This window comes from Solea senegalensis, linkage group LG21 (assembly GCF_019176455.1).
Source record: "Solea senegalensis isolate Sse05_10M linkage group LG21, IFAPA_SoseM_1, whole genome shotgun sequence".
Classification (NCBI taxonomy): Eukaryota; Metazoa; Chordata; class Actinopteri; order Pleuronectiformes; family Soleidae; genus Solea; species Solea senegalensis.
Window position 1 is genome coordinate 18,950,938 of NC_058040.1, and position 21,258 is coordinate 18,972,195.

The window sequence follows — 21,258 nt, forward strand, 5'->3', positions numbered from 1 at the left end:
CCATAGAACTAGATATCATCTCCTCCAGATTATTTTATCAGCCACTCACTCTCCCACACACACACTCACTCACACACACACACACACTCACACACTCACACACAGGAGTTGTTGATCCACTGCTGCCTCCATCACTAAGTTCTAATGTCTTATTTTAGTGTCCTCGGCATTTAAAATCCTCCGTTCAGGTTTACTGCAGTGACACAAAGTGACCACACGAGGCAGCAGAGGACCAGCCGCTCCTGTGTCCCCGCGAGCTAAAATTACTGATTTTCTCTATGAGGTTTGGTGTGTGAGAGTGAGTGGTTTACAAACTTCAGTTTCCTGTTTTTAAACGTCTGTCTAACAGTGAGATACAGACGCGTCATATGATTAAGATATCGTAGACTTAAGCTGAAGTAGGTTTTATTAGCAGTCTTTTTGTTAAGCTGTTGTTACTTATATTTCCGAGCGACACCTGAACGTAACCGGTTAGCTGCAGTTAGCTACTGTTTGTTTGTACGTACGCCTCTTTTTTCCTCGCATACATTAATACGTAACTCTGTTTAAGAATCGGACGTCCACTGTGTGTGTGTGTGTGTGTGTTCAGGCGTAAACTCACCGTTTCTCTCTCGCTCTGTTGACTTTTCCTCCAAACTGACGCGACACTCACACAATCCAGCGCCTCGTCCGTGAACATGTCGATTAACCGGGAGGATTTTTTTTTTTTTTTACGATCGATTAATAATTTTTGCTTATTATTGTTTCACGAATCGCTCAAATAACAAACTGCGACTCCTCCATCTCTTTTTCCTGGAAACCTGAATGCTTCACGCGACGGACCCGTTTTCGACGTGTTGCCATGGCTACAAAGAGGATATCCGGTCCAAGAAAGACTCCACTTCCGCTTCCTCGCGAGCGTCGTATGTATACATTTATTAACATATTTATTTTTAATACTTTTAATTATATAGAAGTTTAATGTTACAAAGTGCCTCACAAATACAAGCCCAAGATAAAAGATGTAAAATTAAAACGCAAATACATAGAAACTGTAAAAATAATATCTCTAAAAATATTAACAACATAAATATACATATATATTTAAATAAAAACACTTCTAGAATAACATAAGATGTAGTTGTTCAGAAAAGAAACTTAGGCACACAAAAGCTAACTTGCTAATGCTAACGTGAACACAGGAAGAGGCGGGGCTCTGATCACCACATGACCTGTAAGTCTCTGTTCACTGTAAACTCAAACTCATGGTTTAGAGATGATGACTCAACACTTTATTCCTCCTAGCAGAAGAAAAAGCAAATTATTATAAAACGAGGAGACGACAAAAGCAGAGTTTACAAATAATCATGACATTAAATTAAATGTTAAAAAAATAAATGGATAAGAGTGAGAAACTTCAAATAAAAGCTTTAATAGGGAAATAGTAAGGTTTTAATCATTAAAACCAGTTTGTGTGATTTTTTAAAGCTTCTTAAATATCTATATTTTCTTGTTTCTTTGCTCCATATTACAAAAGAAATCATTCAAACTGAATCATTTCCATGTTTGACAAACACTGATCAACATTTTTCTGATGTTTTTGGCCTTGCTTCTGACTTCTCACTTGGATTGCAGTGACATCACTTCCAAGTTCCAAGTTCCGATGTAAATGGAACGCAGGAGAATCACGTTTTTCGTGTGATTGGTCCCTTTAATGAACTCTGTGTGTGTGAATGTTGGACATGTATCTGTAAAATGTTGCTCTCTTATGTTCCCTGTCTTCATACATCCGCCCCTGCTCTCTCTCTCTGTCGCATTCACCATCAGTCCGGATCACTATTGCGCAGGTGAAAACAGCGTAATGCGCCAATCTATGCCCCTGTACTGACTGTCAGTCGCACTATTTGGCAGAGAGAGACAGGGGCGGGGAGATAGAGTAAAGAGCGTCACGCTCACAGCAACACAACCGGAAGTGAGGCCACATTTAAAAATAAAAGTTGGGTCTTTCTTTTTCACATGTATATTTATCTTTAAGTTGTAGAACTAATTTAAAAAGAAAGAAGAAACAAAATTGAAAGAAAGAAATTTTTATTCTGTATATACTTTATACAATTAAAAAAAGAGCATTATATTATAAATGGAAAAAATGCAAAAATCATCTTGTTGATTTACTCGTTAGTGTGATGTTTTATTTGTTTGGCTGAAGCAACTAAAACATTACGAAATGAGACAATGAATGTGTTAGAAATGCTGTTTTATTTACATATTGTTCAAATAAAATATGAAATATTTTATTTAAATGTACATAACATAAGTATTGATATTATAAATCACTATTGATTTATTAATAGATTGATTTTGCATCAGAAATAAGTTTATATTGTGAACTATTTATCGTTTCATAACAAAAAAATATGCGAAATGTCATCATAAACATTATTTCAAAACATTTTTCTTAAATAGTTGGACCCCTCAGTGTCCTGCCTCAGTGTGTCCTCCCTCAGTGTCCTCCCACAGTGTCCTGCCTCAGTGTCCTCCCTTAGTGTCCTCCCTCAGTGTCCTCCCTCAGTGTCCTGCCTCAGTGTCCTCCCTCAGTGTCCTGCCTCAGTGTTCTCCCTCAGTGTCCTGCCTCAGTGTTCTGCCTCAGTGTCCCCTCAGTGTCCTCCCTCAGTTTCCTCCTCAGTGTCCTCCCACAGTGTCCTGCCTCAGTGTCCTCCCTTAGTGTCCTCCCTGTGTCCCTCCCTCAGTGTTCTCCCTCAGTGTTCCCTCAGTGTCCTGCCTCAGTGTTCTCCCTCAGTGTTCTGCCTCAGTGTCCTCCCTCAGTGTCCTGCCTCAGTGTCCTCCCTCAGTGTCCTCCCTCAGTGTCCCTGCCTCAGTGTCCTCCCTCAGGTTGTTTAACTTTGACGCCCCTGCCTCTATGCTATAAATCGAACGTGCTTTGATTGTGAAAGTCCCGGCCGGATGTGTGGCGCGTGGTCGCGCGCAGCTCGACGTCTCCACGGTGAGATGGCCGTGGAGCCTCTGCTGCTGCTTCTGTGAAGTGGAAACAGGCGCCGTGGACGGAGGGAAAACCCGGCCGCTGAAGCCTTCGACCTCCGGCCGTAAAACCACACGGTAAGACGGGACACGAAGCCACCGCCGCCGCTGTTAGCTTCACGCTTACGCCCCGGCCGCCGCATAACCGCCAAAGAAACAACAACAAAAACACGAACACGCTGAGCGCTCGTTTTGTCTATAGCGCCGTGCCGACGGTTGATGTTGCGGGGGAGGGGCGGGAGGAGGCAGCGGCAGACAGCCACACACTGACCCAGTCCCCCCGCTGCCTGGCTCTCTGTCTGCGGCATTTCTGCTGCTTACCCCGCAGAGATTCCGGCGGACAGTGGTGCTGCTGCCCGCCCGCCGGTGTGAGGCCCGTGTCCGCCCCCCTCTGCTTCACCTGAACCGCAGCCGTGACTTAAAAGAAAAAAAAAGAAAGACGCGACCAACATGGCGACGCTGGCGCTGCAGAAGCTGCTGCTCGTTAGTCAGTGAAGATGATGACAGTATTTTCTTATTTCTTTTCTGTTTGACTTCGACAGTTGTCCAGGTGAACGTGATGTTCACACGAATGAAAGAAGAAGAAAACAAAGAGAACGAGTTAAAAACGGATTAGAATCAGGAGTAACTTTATTCATCCTCAGGGACATTTTTGTCCCAAAGATTTGCCCCAAATTCTTCAAAATACAAGAAAATAGCTTGTAAAAGCTGCATTTTAAATCCATCATCTTTTGATCTGTAATCCGTGTTGGATTAGTTGTTGGGTCCAAAACCTCAAATTAATGATGTCTTGTTGTGTCTTTGAACATAAACTAATCAGTTTTAATGATTTCTTTGTTATAAGGAGCAAAGAAAGTAGAAAATATTCACAAAAAATCAGAAAAACTTGTATACTCAAACCGACTAATCGATTAGGAAAGTATGTGACGACACAGGATTAGACGACAAGAAGTCACTGCTATGTTACAAAACCACATTATTGCGTTAATTTGACTTAATCTGGACTTGTTAGCCTGACTGAAATCATTTTGCTTTGTGGACAAAACAAGACATTTGAGATCATCATTTCCAGGTTTGAAGAACACCGATCACCATTTTTAAAGGTTTTCTGATATTTTATGGACCAAACGATTAATCGAGTAAATAATCCAGAGATTAATCAATTATGAAAATAATCGTTAGTTGCAGCTCTAATAACGTTTGTACGTTTTAAAATAAAATACATGTCTTTATGTCAGTCTTTTGTTTACGTAGTGTAGCTGAGCGGCTAGGTTCATGCCGTGTACTTTCTGAGTCGCCATTCTTATAAAATCTTAATCTTGGGGTGGAGTGGCTCCGTGGTTAAGACCGGTACCCTATGTGCGAAAAACATCATGGTCGAAATGGTCGCAAGTTCAATTCCACTCCTCGCTGATTGTACTCAATTCCATTGTAAGTCGCTTTGGATAAAAGCGTCTGCTAAAATGACATCTAATGTAATCTTAATCTTATTTTTTAGAAGTCATCACAGGACTGTTGTTGTAAATTAAGAGGAACAGGAAGTAATTACACTTCGCCTACGCATGGAACAAATCGCCTCAAAGCAGAGTTTCCGACTATGAGACGCGCTAATAGCGATGGGTGGCGCCACGATATTATCAGGATATTGCGATACACTGAGTATTTGCGAAATCACATGTTGTGATATACTTACACATTGGCGCCATCTAGTGGACTGAAACGCCAATTGATGTATTTCTTGTAGGCTAATTCACAAAGAGTTAAATTTGTTCATTTGTTTATTGGTTAAATACGTAGGTGTCTCAAAGGCGACATACGCAAAATAATCTGTCACCTACAAAAACTGCCTGTCATTTCCGAGCTGAAAGGGGGAATATCGCCACCTGCTGTGGCGGAGGTGGAAACACTTGATTAAATGTCTTTTTAAATGGTGACTTAATTGAGCGTGGAGATGTAGTGTGTGTGTGTGTGTGCGTGTGTGTGTGTGTGTGTGTGTGTGTGTGTGCCTGCAGTGCAGCATCTAAAGACATCTGTGCCACATCTGTCCTCTCTCGCTTCAACAAAGACACTCTTCTGCATCCACAGTCATTAAAGACTCATTTCATCCAAAATCGCAGTAAAAAATCAAGCTCTTCCACACGGTGACACACGGGTTTGGTTTTTGCTGATCTTGATATAGTGGATTATTTAAATAAAGGTGAAATAATTATGTCAAATATGACCTTTAACGCAGAACAAGTTCTCTGGCTTTTCAGCTTCTTGAATGTGAACATTTTCTGGTTTCATTAAAAGTGCTAGGCTTACAACAAACAGTTATTTTCATAACTAATCGATGAATCTGTCAATTACTTTTTGATTAATCGATTAGCTGTCGATTAACGTTGTTGACAAACGTTGTTTTTAGTGTTTGTCAAACATGGAAATGTTCTCAAATGTCTTGTTTTTGTCCACAAACTAAAAATGATTCAGTTTTAAAAGATTTCTTTGTTTCATGGCGCAAAGATATTCAAATTTAAGAAGCAGATAAGTCTGAAAATGGGTGTTGATCAACGAAAGCGAACACAAGAGTTTTAGTTGCAACATTTGTGGGAATAACGAGTGAGAATGTTTAGTCTAAAACACTGTTTATGGAAAACAAAACGCCACCCATCGTGTTCACGACACGATGATGTCATAGCTCCGCCTCTTGCATTTGCTGTCCCATCTTTGTTGTTTTCCCTCTCCTTGTGCTTGGGGTTTTGTACTCGGTGTGAAAGCTTTATTTGCGTTCTCCACGTCTTCTTCTAGTCCCGTCTATGGTGTATTTAAGTGTCGATGTTACAGCGCCACATGTAGGCCTGGCATGTGAACTGCTAACTACAGCCTTTAGAGTCTTTTTGACATGAAGTCGCTGCCGTCTGTGCAAACTATGTTCTACAAACATGTCACCGTACGTCCTTGAGCAGTGTCTCCTGGGTTTGATCCGTCCTTCGTTGTAGTGGATTCGGGGCCGAGACGTGGATGTTACTTTACGTACGAAGGGGTAAATTTAGTGGTTTATTGGAAACAGAAACCTTGCGTTTCTGCAGTGATGTTTTTTTTAAAGAAAACACACATTAGCTTGACTGTGTGTGGAGCTGAGGTCTGAATGACTGAACACTTTTCTGGGGTGTAATTTGATCTGGGTGTTTTGGGGGGAGATGGAGTAAAACATAGTGTGTGTGTGTGTGTGTGTGTGTGTCCATCTCTCTGCTCCCCGTTGCGTTAAAGTTGCACACAGACCTGGACTGAATGACGTAAAGTCGTTCCTCGTCCAGCGCTGCTCGGCCCCGTCATGACAACCGATGACTAATGGTGTGTTGCTCGGGGCAACAGGAGGGAAATCACCAAGTGCTGCAGCCAGACTCTGCAAAATGTCTCCAGTGTTTCTGGCTCCTCTGCAGGTAACGAGCAGGAGAACGACAGAGTCACAGAAATCTTCTTCTAATATCAGCAGAAACCTTGAAGCGACATTGATGGTGTGAACTGGGCATGGCACGATATCACTTTTTCTTGTCCGATACCGATATCACAGACTCAAGTATCTACCGATGCTGATATGAGAGACCCTAGTTTTACTGATACCGATATCATAAACTCAAATATCTACCGATACGATATCAGAAACTCTAGTATCTACCGATATCACAGACTCTAGTTATACTGATAATGATATCAGAAACCCGAGTATCTGCCAAAACATATCATACATTCTAGTAGGGATGCACGATTGATCGGTGACCAGAATTGGCTGATTTTCATGTGATCGGACGGTCAGACAGAGATGTTGTCGATTTTTGTGTAGAGATGTTCCGATACCATTTCTTCCCTCCCGATACCGATTCCGATACTTGTGCTGTGGATATCGGCCGATACAGAGTACCGATACCAGTGTGTTATAAAAAGAAATATATCATACTATGACTGTGATATGATTATCATTGCTCAGGTTAAACCCTCTGTAAAACATGAACCAATACAGCAAATGGACATCATTTATTTTTACCAGTGATGTGTTATTTCGTTTTTCAGCTTGTACGTTTGTTTTGACTCTGGTCCAAACACCGCAGCACTGGCAGAGCTTCATGTTTCCATGACAACTGAGCGGGAAAGGACGCGCGTGACATCATTTTTACTCCAGATTGTTAAAAGAGTCTCTGAAGTAACGCTAAACGTTAAAAACAGGCATACATACGCAGGACACAGGTACGCTGGTTAGTTGTCGCGCTGCTCTTTTCGTTTAATAAACGAGCCGAGGTGTGCTAATGCAGCTAGCGCCGCTAACAACGCTAACGGAGCTAACTGGTAAATACTGCCAAACCTCCGACATGATGAGCTAACGTTAGCTCCTTGTCTACGGGTGTCAGGTGATCAGTTCTTCTTCACACCTCTAAAACAGCACAGAAGAAGAACCGTGTCAGAGCTAACGGAGCTCTAATAAATGATATGGTATCGGGTCAGTGCATGGACTCCAGTACTCGCCGATACCGATGCCCACATTTTCGGCAGTATCGGAGGCATTTCCGATACTATATTAAACTACTGGAAGATCAACAAGGATCGTTTCCCTGCGCTTGCCATTGATGTACAAGTGATTGCCTTTGTGCTTTGAGAAATATCTTTATGCTGCCAGGCTATATTTATTTTGTTTTTATATGTTATTTATTCATTACCTGGCTCTTACATCTGTTTTCATACAGAAGTTTACTTTTACCAAAAATGCTTTTTAAGTTGAAAAGAATGGTTCTTCCATAACACTGCACTTTTAAGGTGTGTGCACCTTAAGTTAGTCTTGAAGAATTTATCTGTTCACTTGTTTCATTTCTTTTAACAGACATTACATGACTGAGAAGTTGGAAGATAAATCTCTGTGTGCAGTAAAGTGGTTTGAAAAAATGAAATCGGTATCGGCAGGTCAAACTCCATGAATAAGCGGAAATCGGAATCGGCCCAAAAAATGGTACATCCCTACATTCTAGTATCTACCAAAACAGATATCACAAAGTCTAGTATCAACCGATACCAGAAACTCTAGTATTTACAATACCGATATCACAGACTGTAGTTTTACTGATACTGATGTCACAAGCTTTCATATCAACCGATGCCGATATCTACCGATACTGCTATCACTAACTTGAGTTATATACAGATGCTGATGTCAGTCATTTTACACCATGTAACAACACATATGTACCGAGTCATTTCAAAGACTTTCTCTCAGTTAAATGAGTGACATTGACATATTTTGGCATGCAGACAGACAAACAGACGGCAGTTCCAGGGTCACATGTGTTACACAACACCCCGAGTGTCTCTCTCTGCAGATAAGTGAGACACTGTAGCCTGTAATTGAAGTCTCATGTTCAGGACACAAAACATTTCAAAGGTAGATACTGTGACGCCACTCGCGATATATTTCCATCCGACCACAGCTTTTGCCTCATTCTCACAGACCATGACACAATTCTCCCTGCGATGTACCCGCAATGCCCTGTGTTTTTAGTCCACGTCCGAGACCTACGTTTTTCAGGCCGACCAAATTTAGCTCCTTTCCGAGCAAACAAACAAGGGTTCCGTTCCAGAAGGAGCTGGTGTGAATGCGCCCATAGACACCCATCCATTCCATTCGAATGGAAGTTATTTTTGCAACCAACACAGGCGCCCCCTGGTGGTTAACTGCTATCTCCATTCTTCTGTCGATTATTTTGATCGAGTCATCGTTTGGTCCATAAAATGTCAGAAAATGCTAACAAACGTTGATCAAGCCAGAAATGATGATGTTCTCGAATGTCTTGTTTTTGTCCACAAACCAAAAATGGTTTCTTTGTTTTACAGAGCAAAGAAAACATTCACATTTAAGAAGATGAAACAATAAGAAATGTTTTAAACATGAAAAAAAGCTTCAAACCGATTCATCGAGTCATTGTTTCAGCTTTACCCATAGACATCCATTCAAATATGTACAAACCATTTGTGCTGGTTAACTGTTACTCCATTCTTCTTCACTTTTCAAACCAAAAAACCCCAAAAAGAATTTTTTAAGTATATATGTATACATTTACTGGATCATTAATGGTGAACGTGTATCACAATTTAATTGTGTTTCATTGACGATATACTGCATATCGTATCGGTACACTTATTAGTTAGGTTGCGCTTTATATTTAATCTCTTTGGGAACTTGCTCCTGCTTGTTGTTGTTGTTGTTGTTGTTGTTGTTGTTGTGTTCCAGAAAACGGGTTATGTGAGAACTCTGAGTTTGTTAACCCTGAGATGAGGGAAACTCTGAGTTATCCGTTCCAGAAAGAGAGGTAACTTAAACTCTGGGTCTGTTACTGCGGTAACTTACTCTGTGAACATAACCTGCTCGCTGGCAGGTTTACTATAAGAAACCCAGAGTTTCTACCCGTCTCCTCCCACACGAAGAAAGCAGTTAGACATGGATTGCCCATTCATTAGAAATCCAATCGACATCGAAGCCGTATTGATTAGAAATGCATAACGTTGTGAGAGAATCTTCCGACCCAGATTAGACGTTTTGATTAAAAATAAAAGACAAATTCACATGTGATTTGGTTCTTCTTTATTCATTAAAAGTACAAAAGCAACAGTCAGGATTTGTAATATAGTTCCAACTATTAACATATTTCACATATTCACCTGTTTCACCATGACAATGCACCCACCTCAACTGGCGTTCAAGTAATAGAATTTACAAGTCTGTTTTTCTGATTTGCTGGTCCAGGTACACCATTTCTTTCTCGTTTTTTTTGAATGGTTTTCATTAGGTGCACCCTGTACAACTCTTTTACCGGCAACTCGGAAACATATGGACGACATTTAATTCCTGCATTTCTACATACAGATTTAACATGGTATTGACCGAAAATCTCACTGTGTCAAGCTGTGCTCTAGAAGTTGATGGACCCTCCTCTTGGTGATGCCCAGCCATGTTCTGTTGAAGGACAAGAATGTGCTAGTTTGTCCATTATCTATGCTCATCACTTCAGTGTACATGTCAAACTCCAAATTCCACTCAAGAATGTAAATGAATATGAATGGGTCGAGCAGTGCCAGTAGCTATACATAATATTAAGACACACTTCAGTAGGCCCCTCCGGATCTCTCCCTGTGGCTGTCTCCTCCTCCCCCTCCATCATATATATTTGTTAAAAAGTAGGCTATATATATTTTATTTTTTTATATAAGTTTTATTTTTTTAAAAAGACATCAGTGTATACTTGCATCTGAAGTAGGCACTTGTGTCCTGGGGGGTGACAGGCTCAGATGAGCTTCCCCCGGGGATGCCTTCAGCCACAGGGCGACCCCTGTATTGGCTGAGAGACAGCTCCTCAGCCTCTGACAGAGGTGGTCCTCCACCCGTTTTTCGGGCCTCTGCCTTCTTTCTGTTGGCTGAGCAGAACTCAATGTTTGCAATCTGAATTAATATTTACGTTACGTTTAATAGCCTAAGTCAATTAAAAAAAAAAAAAAAAAATCAACTTGTTCTTACGGTTAAATGTTACGTCAATGGAATAGTACATTCAAACTTACGCGTTGACTCGGGCAGCAATTTTCTCCCATGCGGTCTCTCTCTCCTTGAGCGAAATATGTGCTCATATTCTCCATAGGCCAGTATAAGGCTCTCAAACTCCTTCGCACTGAAATAAGTTGATCTTTTTTTTTTCTCGGTTGTCATGGTGACTCGTGGTATCGGGGCACCATTGATGATGGCTTTTTATAGTGGTTGTGCACGCCCGTACCTCGAGGTTAACATACTCAGAGTTGATTGAACTAACTCAGATCAGCTGTTCTGGAACCGGATACTCAGAGTTTCCCGACTCAGAGTAAGTCAACTCAGAGTTCAGGGATAGACTCAGAGTTTGTTGAACCTGCTTTCTGGAATACCCCCCTGTTCTTCAAAGCCGACCATATGTTGGCTTTGATGTTTAACTCCTTAGCTTTGAGAAATACCTGTCACAGGCGATGCCCTCTGTGTTAAAATAATAATGTAACTGCTTGTATATTAATAATACTTGTATTTAATATTAAATGTGTCTCTCACTCTAACCACACGTGGTTATTTTCATTATTTTTCAGAGTTTTTTTGGTCTTGAATGTCAAACATTAAGTGGTACACGTCTCCAGCAGGGGGCGGTGTTGTGCACGCGAGTCATTGTTTGTCCCTGGTTTTGTCTGCTCAGGTTAGCTTCTGCATTAGCGTCGGTGCTGCTGTGCTGCTGGGCGGCCTGGCTGCCCTCCTGCCTCCAGATGAATGAAGAACACTCCGGGACACAGAGACACAGCTGATACAGGTCAGAGGTCACGCCTCTACTCACACATTCAAAGGTTCTTTACTGAGTTATTTGAGTTATGCATGTATATAAATATATATATATATATATATATATATATATATATATATATATATATATATATATATATATATATATATATATATATACACACACACACACACACACACACACACGTGATATTTTATCCATATGTTGACATTGATACTGATTCCTGGTATTAAGGATTTTTTTTAGTCGGTCGCTAATTGACAAAACCTTTTGTGTGTAAGAAACATTTCCCCAGCAGGTCGTATTGCCATTTTGATAAAATGTCGATTCATTGATCAGCCCGTTTCCGTTTTTTTGGTCGTCGTTGTCTTAGTCGAGGTAGAGTTAAAAGAAATGTGTTTTTAGTTGGTGGCAGAAGATGTGGAGGCTTTGTGCTGTATGGATGTCAATGGGACACAAAAAACAGGTGAAACAGCCCTTTAAAACCTGCATGGATTTGTCAAAGAAAGAGAAAAAACACTTTGTCTTCACTTGTTGGCAGTAAACCGCTTCATGGCTAAATCTTACACACTGGTCCTTTAAATGCTTCATACAGGAGAACAGGATCTGCTGTCAAATCACCAGTATTGTATTTATTTATAGTGATCATTATTATTATTATTATTATGTGTTTCCATCCTCAGGGCATTCAGGTGTTTCTGCAAATATGATGAAGAAAAAGAATCCCCACAAGTGAGTGAAAGATGCTCATCATAGATGACAAAATAATAACAAGAATAATAATGATAGTACTTCATGTGTCTTGTCTTGACTGTGTCACTGTAAAGGAAACACAAGAGCAGCCTTGGTCCGACCACCAAAGTTCTGTCGCAGCCGCACAACAACATCGTGGGCTGCAGGATTCAGCACGTGTGGAAGGAAGGAGGCGGACACGTGGTGTGGAAGGGGGCGGTGCTCGACCAGGTAACGGAGGCGACGAGTGAGTTTCACATTGTCAGAGTCACACCCCAAAACACACTGGTTACGTCTCAGATCTGGCGTCGGGGCTGATACACATCACTGTGTGTCGGGTCCACTCAGGTACAGAAGGTCGGAGTTTCTCTTTCTGGTGGGTGTCACAGCAGAGCTGTATAAATTCAGCACAATTCAGCACGAGCTAGAGAGGAAATAGGAGAATAAAACATCCTGTTCAGAGAATCCTTGCAAGCCCAGCGTTCTTCTGTATGTACAACACAGACTGTGTATGTGTTGTACATACAGTCTCTCCAGCCAGCGAGTCTTGGGAAGGCCTTGGGATTCCCCTAAAGAGCCGGACGAAGTGGCCGGGGAGAGGGAAGTCTGGGCTTCTCTGCTCAAGCTGCTGCCCCCGAGAGCCGACCTCTTATAGGTGGTAGAAGATGGATGAAGTACTGTTCTTTATACGTCGTCTCCTTCCACCTCCAGGTCAAACACCAGTCCCATTAAATGTATACATGTGGGAGTAATCGGACTATGAATCACATTATCCAGGTATGTTAGAATGTTAAAAGTCTGATTATAGTCAGACTAAGACAATAATTCAGTTTTTCTTAACGTCATGTAAACACGTTAGTCTGACCTAAGTCGAGCTTGTCTTAGTCGGACTAACTTGTTTACATGACGTTAAGAAAAACTGAATTGTTGTCTTAGTCTGACTATAATCAGACTTTTTTTTTCCAACAATGTCTTTATTTATTTCCAGACATAATAACAAATACATATACCAAACACGACCAAGACATAACAACGGAATAAAAAATAAAATAAAAAATACGTAAGAAAATGAAAGTAAACAAGAAGGGAGAGAATAAGTCCAAATCCAACCACATATTGCTCATAATCACAAGTATTTATGATGTGATCATTCAACACCAGACCCTAATCGTTTCCCAAAGGAACTGCAGAGGGCCAGTTATGGCTCCTCCCCAGCTGGGTCCACCAAATGAGACAAGTCTTTGTTTGCAAGAAAGTTTCTAAAGGGGCCCCAGATGTTATCAAAAATTGGTTGCTTACCCCTGATTGCATACATACTCTTTTCTAAGGGCAGAGTCGTTGTTAGTTCTGACAGCCATTTACCTAACCTTGGTCTATCTACCTCTTTCCAAGCAATTGCAATGGTTCTTTTAGCCAACAACAGGCCTATATCCAGAAATATTCCATGGGTCTTTCTCATGTCACACTTTGCTGGTTAATGCCCACTAGAAAAAGCTTTGGTTCCAACTGCAAATTGGAACCGGGGGGTGGAGTGGCTCAGTGGTTAAGACCCTACCTTGTGTACCAAAGACATCATGGTCGCAAGTTCGATTCCACCCCTGGCTAATTGTACTTGATTCCATTGTAAGTCGCTTTGGATAAAAGCGTCTGCTAAATGACATGTAATGTAATCTCCCAAATTTCCTCAATACACTGTTTCACTTCTTCCCAGAATTTCTTTATTTCAGAACGCTGCCACAAACAATGGAAAATTGTGCCCTTTTCCTTATCACATTTTATACAAACATCCGGTATGTCCCTGTTGAATTTATTAAGTTTAACTGGAGTTATGTAACAACACGTCAACCAGTTGTACTGCAGATATCTTAAATGTGTGTTCACTGTTTGTACTTGTGCTTTGGTACACACCCTCTCCTGTAGGTCCTCTCTCCAGGACTCAAGCTTTTTTACTGATGTTTCTGAAGATTCACCAACCAATTCCTCATATATATTTTGGAAATCAAGCCTCTCCCCTGGCAGTCTTTCACCGTCATTTCTTCAAGTGTCCATAGTCTAGGAATGGACAAGGACTGGGGTCTAATAAAATCTCTCACTCGTAAATATCTAAAGAACTGTGAAAATGTTGTGTTTGATCAAAAGACATCAGATGTTTATCATCAGGACAATAGAGATCACCTATTTTTCCTAATCCCTGTTCAGCCCAAGTTTTAAATCCCCCCTCACCTCCTCCTGGGGGGAAGAGATCACTTCCCCATATTGGACTAAATAGTGAAAGCAAGTCATCTAGTTTGAGATATTTCTTAACTTGTTGCCACACATCATGTTTTTAGTCATTGGATTCTTGGTATTCTGTTTTAATTTCTTAGAGTTGGCCGAGTACAAATAAGCGGGCAAAGGCAGCTTCAGTGTATAACCTTCCATTTCCCTCCACAGTGGCATATTCAGTGTTTTCAGTTGCACTGCCCAGTAGTACCATAGTGGATTTGGGCATTTAAGCCGCCCTCTATCATACGGCAAGTACAACAATGATAGGCGCACCCTGGGGCGTCTTTTGTTCCAAAGAAACTTGATGAAAAGTGTCTTGTTGTTTGGTGGTGGCAGAGGTACATTTTGGAACAAATATAACAGTTTAGGAAGTACATTCATTTTGAGAGTGTTTATTCTCCCCATTAATGACATTGGTAAAGCCACCCATCTATCTAAAGACTTTGAGACATCTTGTATAACTATAATTACTTTCTACGATATTATTAAGCAATGGAACAATTTGAATGCCTAAGTATGTGAAGCAATTGACTACCCTAAATTGTGCAACTGCAGTGAATGGATTTTCCCTGTCTACTTGATTTAATAGCATAATAGATGTTTTAGACTTATTCATCTTATAACCTGAAATACCCCAGTCAAAGCGTGTCAGAATCTCAAACAGATAGGACCATTCCACTCTATCAAACACTTTTTCTGCGTCGAGTGACAGCAAAGCAGTGTCTGGCAAAACCTTTTGGTTTGATGAAGAATATTCAAAATCCTTCTGACATCATAGAAGCCTTGTCTGCCATGATGAACCCGTTCTGATCCCCCAATTATCTTAGGTATTATTTGTTTGATTCTTCTTGCCAAAATCTTACAAAGTATTTTCTAATCTGCGTTTAGCAGACTAATGGGTCTCCAATTTCACATTTATTATTTCTGCCTTCAGGAGCAGAGTAATTAATGCTCCTCTTAGAGACCATGGCAAGGTGCCTTTTTGGAAGGACTCTGTAAACAGTTCTAAAATTGGAGTCAGCAATTTACATTTAAATTTGTTATAGATTTCAATTGGGAGGCCATCAGGTCCGGGAGTTTTTCCTGCTTTAATTCTATCAATTGCAGCAGACAATTCCTCGACCATAATATCTTTCTCCAAATGTATCCTAAGGTTTTCTGGTGGGTGTGTTGGGTGTGTTTATACTATCTAAAAATACTTTCAGGTAGAAATTAAATCAATATTTAGGTAAATGTTTCCCACTGCTGATGTTCCATGGTCCTAAAAAGTCTATGGTCTAAATCAGGGGTATTCTACTAAAATTCTAAAAGGTCCAGTTAGAGAAAATTTCCTCAAGCAAAGGTCCGGAACGCCGTAATGTCTAACTTGTGTTATGATGTAATAGTGGGATAAATACTGAAGTAGCCTAGTAGTTGTATCAACGTCTGCATCAACAACTGACTGTAAAAACATTTGCACAATATTTATCGTCACTTTTATACAATTATACAGATATCTAATACTGAAGATATGTATTATTTTATTCGCTCTTTATTTGTTTTTAATTTATTTTAGTGCTTATTTTCTGTGCCCTCAGTTCAGACTTGAGTGGGTATGTTTGGTCAAAAACTTTGTGCTTTGTCTCAGTTTCACGTTGCCACGGTTTTGGTTTTGTGCTTCCAGAGGGAAGAACATGAATGAGTCTGTCCATTCAGGGGTGAAAGTTTTCATCTTAGAAAGTGCCATGTTTCATGATTTTTCTCTGGCTCACTCGTCTCCTGCTGTGTCGCTCACTCGTCTCCTGCTGTGTCGCTCACTGTCCTGCTCACTCGTCTCCTGCTGTGTCGCCACGTGACGCCACTGCCTCTGCTGTGCCAGCCACTGCCTCCTGCTGCTCACTGCCGCTCCTGCTGTGACGCCACTGCTCACTGCTCCTGCTGTGACGCTCCTGCCACGCCACTGTCTCCCGCTGTGCTCCTCGCTCCTCGCTGTGTGCGCTCCTGCTGCTGTGTCGCTCACTCGTCGCTCCGTCTGTCACTCGCTTCACACCTCCTTCACCTGCCTGTATTCAGGGTCGCAATACAGACATTTGATTGGCTTTAATGGCATCACGTGGGACGGCTTAACTTGAATGCAATTGGTCAGTGGATTTCCTGATTCGTTAAACCAGTACCGTAAAGTTTAGAGAAGCTGCGCTGGTCAAAATAGAAGCTAGAAAATTCAAAATACTTAACTAATGTATTAACTGTCGGTTCCAGGTCCATATAGGACGCCGTCTGGGTCCGGACTCAGACCGCGGTCCGCCTGTTAGTGACCTCTGGTCTAAATAGACATGGGTCATTGAAAGTGCTTGAATTTTGTGCAAGGAAAAGGTTAAGTTGCTGTTTTAGGTTAATGTCAGGGTTCTCGTGGCTCCCTGAAATCTTAAAGAATAAAATAAAGGAGTATTTTCAATTGTTTCCTGTAATAACGCCAGGTGCCGGTGAACCCAGCGCTCTACCTGATCAAATACGACGGTTTCGACTGCGTTTATGGTCTGGAGCTCTACAAGGATGAGAGGGTTCAGGGGCTGGAGGTTCTGCCCGACAGACTGGGTAAGAACACGCTCATCTATTAGTAAATAACACATCATTATTATTAGTATTATTATAACTGGATAATATACTTTATTGCTCACACCTTCTCATTTTTTATAAAAAACTAAAAAGTGTTTATTATATGCATTTTTTCTTTTCTTTTTTTTCCATGTTGAATGAAGGATATTAACATGTATGTTAAAGTAGAATTTGACCATAATTTTGGCCAATTTCATTGTGTTTTACACACGTAAATATCTCTTATAAATAATATGAGTCTATATCCTGATATGTAGGAGATATACAGTTGTGTTCAAAATAATAGCAGTCCCACATCACAAGCAAGATAAATCACTGTTTTTGTTAGAATTTCAACTTCTACACTGTACGTAAGTTTCTAGTAAAGGTATAGAAAACCAACAGACCCAACAGGCATGACATGCATGCTGCTGATTCTGTGAAACTGAGTCATTTACTGAAAGGGGCGTGTTCAAAAAAATAGCAGTGCCGAGTTCAATTAGTGAGGTCATTGATTATGTGAAAAAATAGGTTTTAAAGAGATGGCTGTTATTCAAGGATCAAGGCAACTGACGCTGCATATGCTGGCTGTGCATTTGTCCTTGAAAAACAGAGTAAAATGGGTCGTTCAAGACACTTAAGAAGAAGAGCGTTCTTTGATTAAGAAATGAATAAAAGAGGGGAAAACCTTTAAAGAAGTGATATCAAATGTTTAAAATGGCAGCCAAAACCAGAAAGGTGAGGAAGAAAAAGAAAAACGACTATTCGAATGGATCGGAGAATAACCAAAATGGCAAAGACTCAGCCAAAGAAGATCATGGATCGCCTGTGAGCACTTTAACAATCAGACGACGTCTATGTGAAGCCAAGCTACCGGCAAGAAGCTCACGCAAAGTCCTATTGTTAAAAAACATACATGTGCTGAAGCGGTTACAATCTGCCAAAGAACAACACATCGACTGGCCTCAAAAGAAATGGCGTAATATTTTGTGGACTGATGAGAGTAAGACTGTTCTTCTTGGGTCTAAGGGCCACAGACAGTTTGTCAGACGTCCTGCAAACACTGAATTCAAGCCACAGTGAAGACGGTGAAGACGTTGAAGCATGGTGGTGCAAGCATCATGATATGGGGATGTTTCTCGTACTATGGTGTTGGTCCTATTTATCACATACCAGGGATCATGGATCATGGATCAGTTTGAGTACATCAGAATACTGGAAGAAGTCATGTTGCCGTATGCTGGAGAGGAAATGCCCTTGAAATGGGTGTTTCCACAAATGTGAAGCAATTATCAGAAACCGTGGTTATGCAACTAAATATTAGTTTATGATTCTCACGAAAGTTAATTCTTCAAGCATCTCTTAGTTTATACAGTACATTTTTGAGTTTCTAAAGAAAGATGTCAACACTGCTATTTTTTTGAACAGTATATTTCTTGACTTTTTGTAAAATATTATGAAATTCAATAACTTTTTCCAATTTTCTTTGCTTGCTTTGCTTTGAAATAGAATGTGCGGTGTTCCCAATGCATTTGTGTTCATTAAAATACAATTTATTTGAAGAATTTTGAGGTCCACTCACCTTTTTAAACACACTGCTATTATTATGAACACAACTGTATGTGGATATGAAGCTGCACACAGGTTGTTCCTCTGGACTAATGCTAAAAAAAAAATATATATACATATATACTGATCTGTATTACATGATCTTAAAATATACTTATTACATGATAAAACCTGATTTATTCCCTTAAATTAAGGATATTTAGTGATGACATTGACTGTAAATGTGGTCAAATTCTGCTGTAACACAAATAATTAGGCTTAAAATGAAACAAGACTTATTTCAACGATTTTAATCATTATATATAATATTTAGTGTATTTCACACATTTATTCAATAAGTTATCAATGGCATATGCTTTAAAACCAGGAAAAGTCACCACAGATGCTTAATCATGATACGATGATATCAAAGTAAAGAAGAAGAGTCATTTTTGTCCCTGCAGCTAAATCCCGTCTAACCGACGTCAGCCTGGCCGACGCCATGATCGGGAAAGCGGTGGAGCACATGTTCGAGACGGAGGAGGGACCGAAGGAGGAGTGGAGGGGGATGGTCCTGGCCCGGGCTCCCATCATGACCACCTGGTTCTACATCACCTACGAGAAAGACCCCGTCCTCTACATGTACCAGCTGCTGGACGACTACAAAGAAGGAGACCTCCGCATCATGCCCGACTCCAGTGAGTCCAGTCTCTTTACTCTATGAGATCTTATAACCAAGGTTCCCACGGGTCCTTGAAATCCTTGAAACATTTTCTACACCCTTGAAAGGTTTTAAAAGTCGTGCTAAATGGACATGGGTCATTGAATGTGCTTGAATTGCGTGCAAGAAAGACGTTAAGTTGATATTTCGGTAAACGTCTCCCATCACATATGTGCTCTTTATGGGTCCTTGAAATCCTTGAAAGTTTTTGAATTTGAAAAAGTTGAAGTTCCGTGAAAGTTTTTTGAAAATCCATATTTAGGTAAATGTTTCCCACCGTCGATGTTCCATGCAATTCTTTTCAAGGCCCTTGAATGGTTCATTGAAAGTGCTTGAATTTTGTGCAAGGTAAATGGTGAAAGTTTGAAATTTTTTCAAGGCCCTTGAAAGTTTTTTTTAAACAGACATGGGTCATTGAAAGTGCTTGAATATTTGTGGCAGAAAGAAGGAAAGTTGATATTCAGCTAAATGTCTCGCTTGTTTGTTACGACACCACCTGCTGTTTTACGCCCCGCGTTGCTTGATGTTCGTAGACGACACAGGACGCAGGACAAACGTGGAGACATCATCACTAGGACAGGTGTTGTGGACACTGTCCACTGTCTCTCTCTGACATGAAAATTCCAGCATCTGTCTTACCAAAATATCACCTTATAGACTTAAAACAGTGTCTAACGTCTTGTCCTCTTTCTTTTGTCTTCTCTGTAGACGACAGCGTCCCGACGGAGAGGGAACCCGGCGAGGTGGTGGACAGTCTGGTGGGGAAACAGGTGGAGTACGCCAAGGAGGACGGCGGCAAGCGGACGGGCATGGTCATCCACCAGGTGGAGGCCAAGCCCTCCGTCTACTTCATCAAGTTTGACGACGACTTTCTCATTTACGTCTACGACCTGGTCAAAACTTCGTAAAAAAAAAACGATGGTCCACACGTCCAAGACTTAAAGAAAAGTGCAACACATGTTGAAACATCTACGGCATTTGAATCCAGCGCTGTCCCCTCAGACCATCAAACACAGGACCGATGCCTCCTGAGAACGGACTCCTCATCTGTGGTGACCTTTTCTGAAGACAGATCTGTCCACAATTTCAAGTTTTTACGCCAGTATTTTACTTTGAAAGTCCCAAGCGAGACAGAGGCTTTTTAAGAGTCTGCAAACACTTAACTGATGTCACCACAACTTCAAAACCTAACCGTGTGATAGGTCGTCAACTTAATGAACAACAGACTAAAATACAGAGGATCTGTGAAGTCAAAAAGAACGAGCAGAAGAAGTCAAGAATTTTACAAGAAGAGACCAAACGAGGAAGAGATGGCGTTTCTTTTTTTGGGACGCGTTTAAACTCATCGTCATAGTCAACTAACGTGTCCAAGAAGACGACGCGAGACTGTCTGGACAAAGGCAACCGTAACATAACCCTAACCCTAGGAACAAAAAAGGAACAATCTAAACATCAACTAACCCTAGGAACAAAAAAGGAACAATCTAAACATCGCAAACAAACAAAAAAAGGTTCAAAATTCAGTTTACATTTTTTTCACATTTATTCAAAAAACTTAAATTCTACGTAAAAATTAGTGTCATTATATATTATACATTATAATTTGACCACTTTAGTCTCTCTCTGTTTATACAGATATTTTTCCTCATTTATTCAAAAATCTTAGTTCTCAGTAAAAATTGTATACAGATTTTTGAGATAAAATGTAACTGACAAACTTTGATTTAGTAAAAATGGCATCCTTAAAAGAATGCTGATAAATTTTAATTTGCTTCAGTTTCAGTTTTTGCAGATATTTTCACATTTATTCAAAAAGCTTAAATTCTAAATCAAAATTTTGTCCAGATTTTGACATAAATGAGACATTTTGAGACAATTGACAAAAATGTTTTGACTTTTGATTTAGTAAAATGTCTTAAAAATGTTGCTAAATTATAATTTCACCAATTTTTACAGATATTTTAATTCTCAGATAACTTAATTGTCATTAAATAAATTATCCAGATTTTGACATGTGAGAATATTTTTGATCTAAAATTTAACTGACAAACTGAATTTTTTTTTTTATTTTGATTT

At 40.4% G+C, this 21,258-nt stretch overlaps 2 protein-coding genes across 4 annotated transcripts in view; one reads left to right on the forward strand and one right to left on the reverse strand.

The window, feature by feature from the left end:
- Nucleotides 1-824, reverse strand: part of dync2i2 (dynein 2 intermediate chain 2) — a 5,181-nt gene extending 4,357 nt beyond the window's left edge. The window contains exon 1 of the mRNA XM_044012077.1: nucleotides 602-824. Coding sequence (XP_043868012.1) covers nucleotides 602-679 — 78 coding nt within the window. The 5' untranslated portion in view covers nucleotides 680-824. The remainder of the gene's footprint in view (nucleotides 1-601) is intronic.
- A 21-nt stretch (nucleotides 825-845) lies between these two features.
- On the forward strand, nucleotides 846-20,696 carry LOC122758142 (spindlin-1-like). 3 transcript variants are annotated; one of them, XM_044012079.1, is made up of 7 exons: nucleotides 846-902; nucleotides 11,241-11,351; nucleotides 12,026-12,074; nucleotides 12,170-12,305; nucleotides 16,796-16,913; nucleotides 18,926-19,159; nucleotides 19,891-20,696. In XM_044012079.1, the coding sequence occupies exons 2-7, from the start codon at nucleotides 11,312-11,314 to the stop codon at nucleotides 20,088-20,090; spliced, it is 777 nt and encodes a 258-aa protein (XP_043868014.1). In that variant the 5' UTR covers nucleotides 846-902; nucleotides 11,241-11,311; the 3' UTR covers nucleotides 20,091-20,696. The 3 variants fall into 3 exon arrangements, with proteins under 3 accessions (XP_043868014.1, XP_043868013.1, XP_043868017.1); XM_044012078.1 differs by lacking the exon at nucleotides 846-902 and adding an exon at nucleotides 2,856-3,093; XM_044012082.1 differs by lacking the exon at nucleotides 846-902 and adding an exon at nucleotides 2,856-3,093 and having other exon boundaries at nucleotides 11,258-11,351.
- Nucleotides 20,697-21,258: the final 562 nt, after the last annotated feature.

What these genes read in the sequence shown, in the direction of transcription:
- LOC122758142 (XM_044012079.1), top strand. Translation starts at nt 11,312, where the DNA reads ATGAAGAACACTCCGGGACACAGAGACACAGCTGATACAG. An exon ending in CAGAGACACAGCTGATACAG is followed by an intron (nt 11,352 to 12,025) that starts GTCAGAGGTCAC and finishes TTCCATCCTCAG; the next exon opens with GGCATTCAGGTGTTTCTGCA. An exon ending in AAGAAAAAGAATCCCCACAA is followed by an intron (nt 12,075 to 12,169) that starts GTGAGTGAAAGA and finishes GTCACTGTAAAG; the next exon opens with GAAACACAAGAGCAGCCTTG.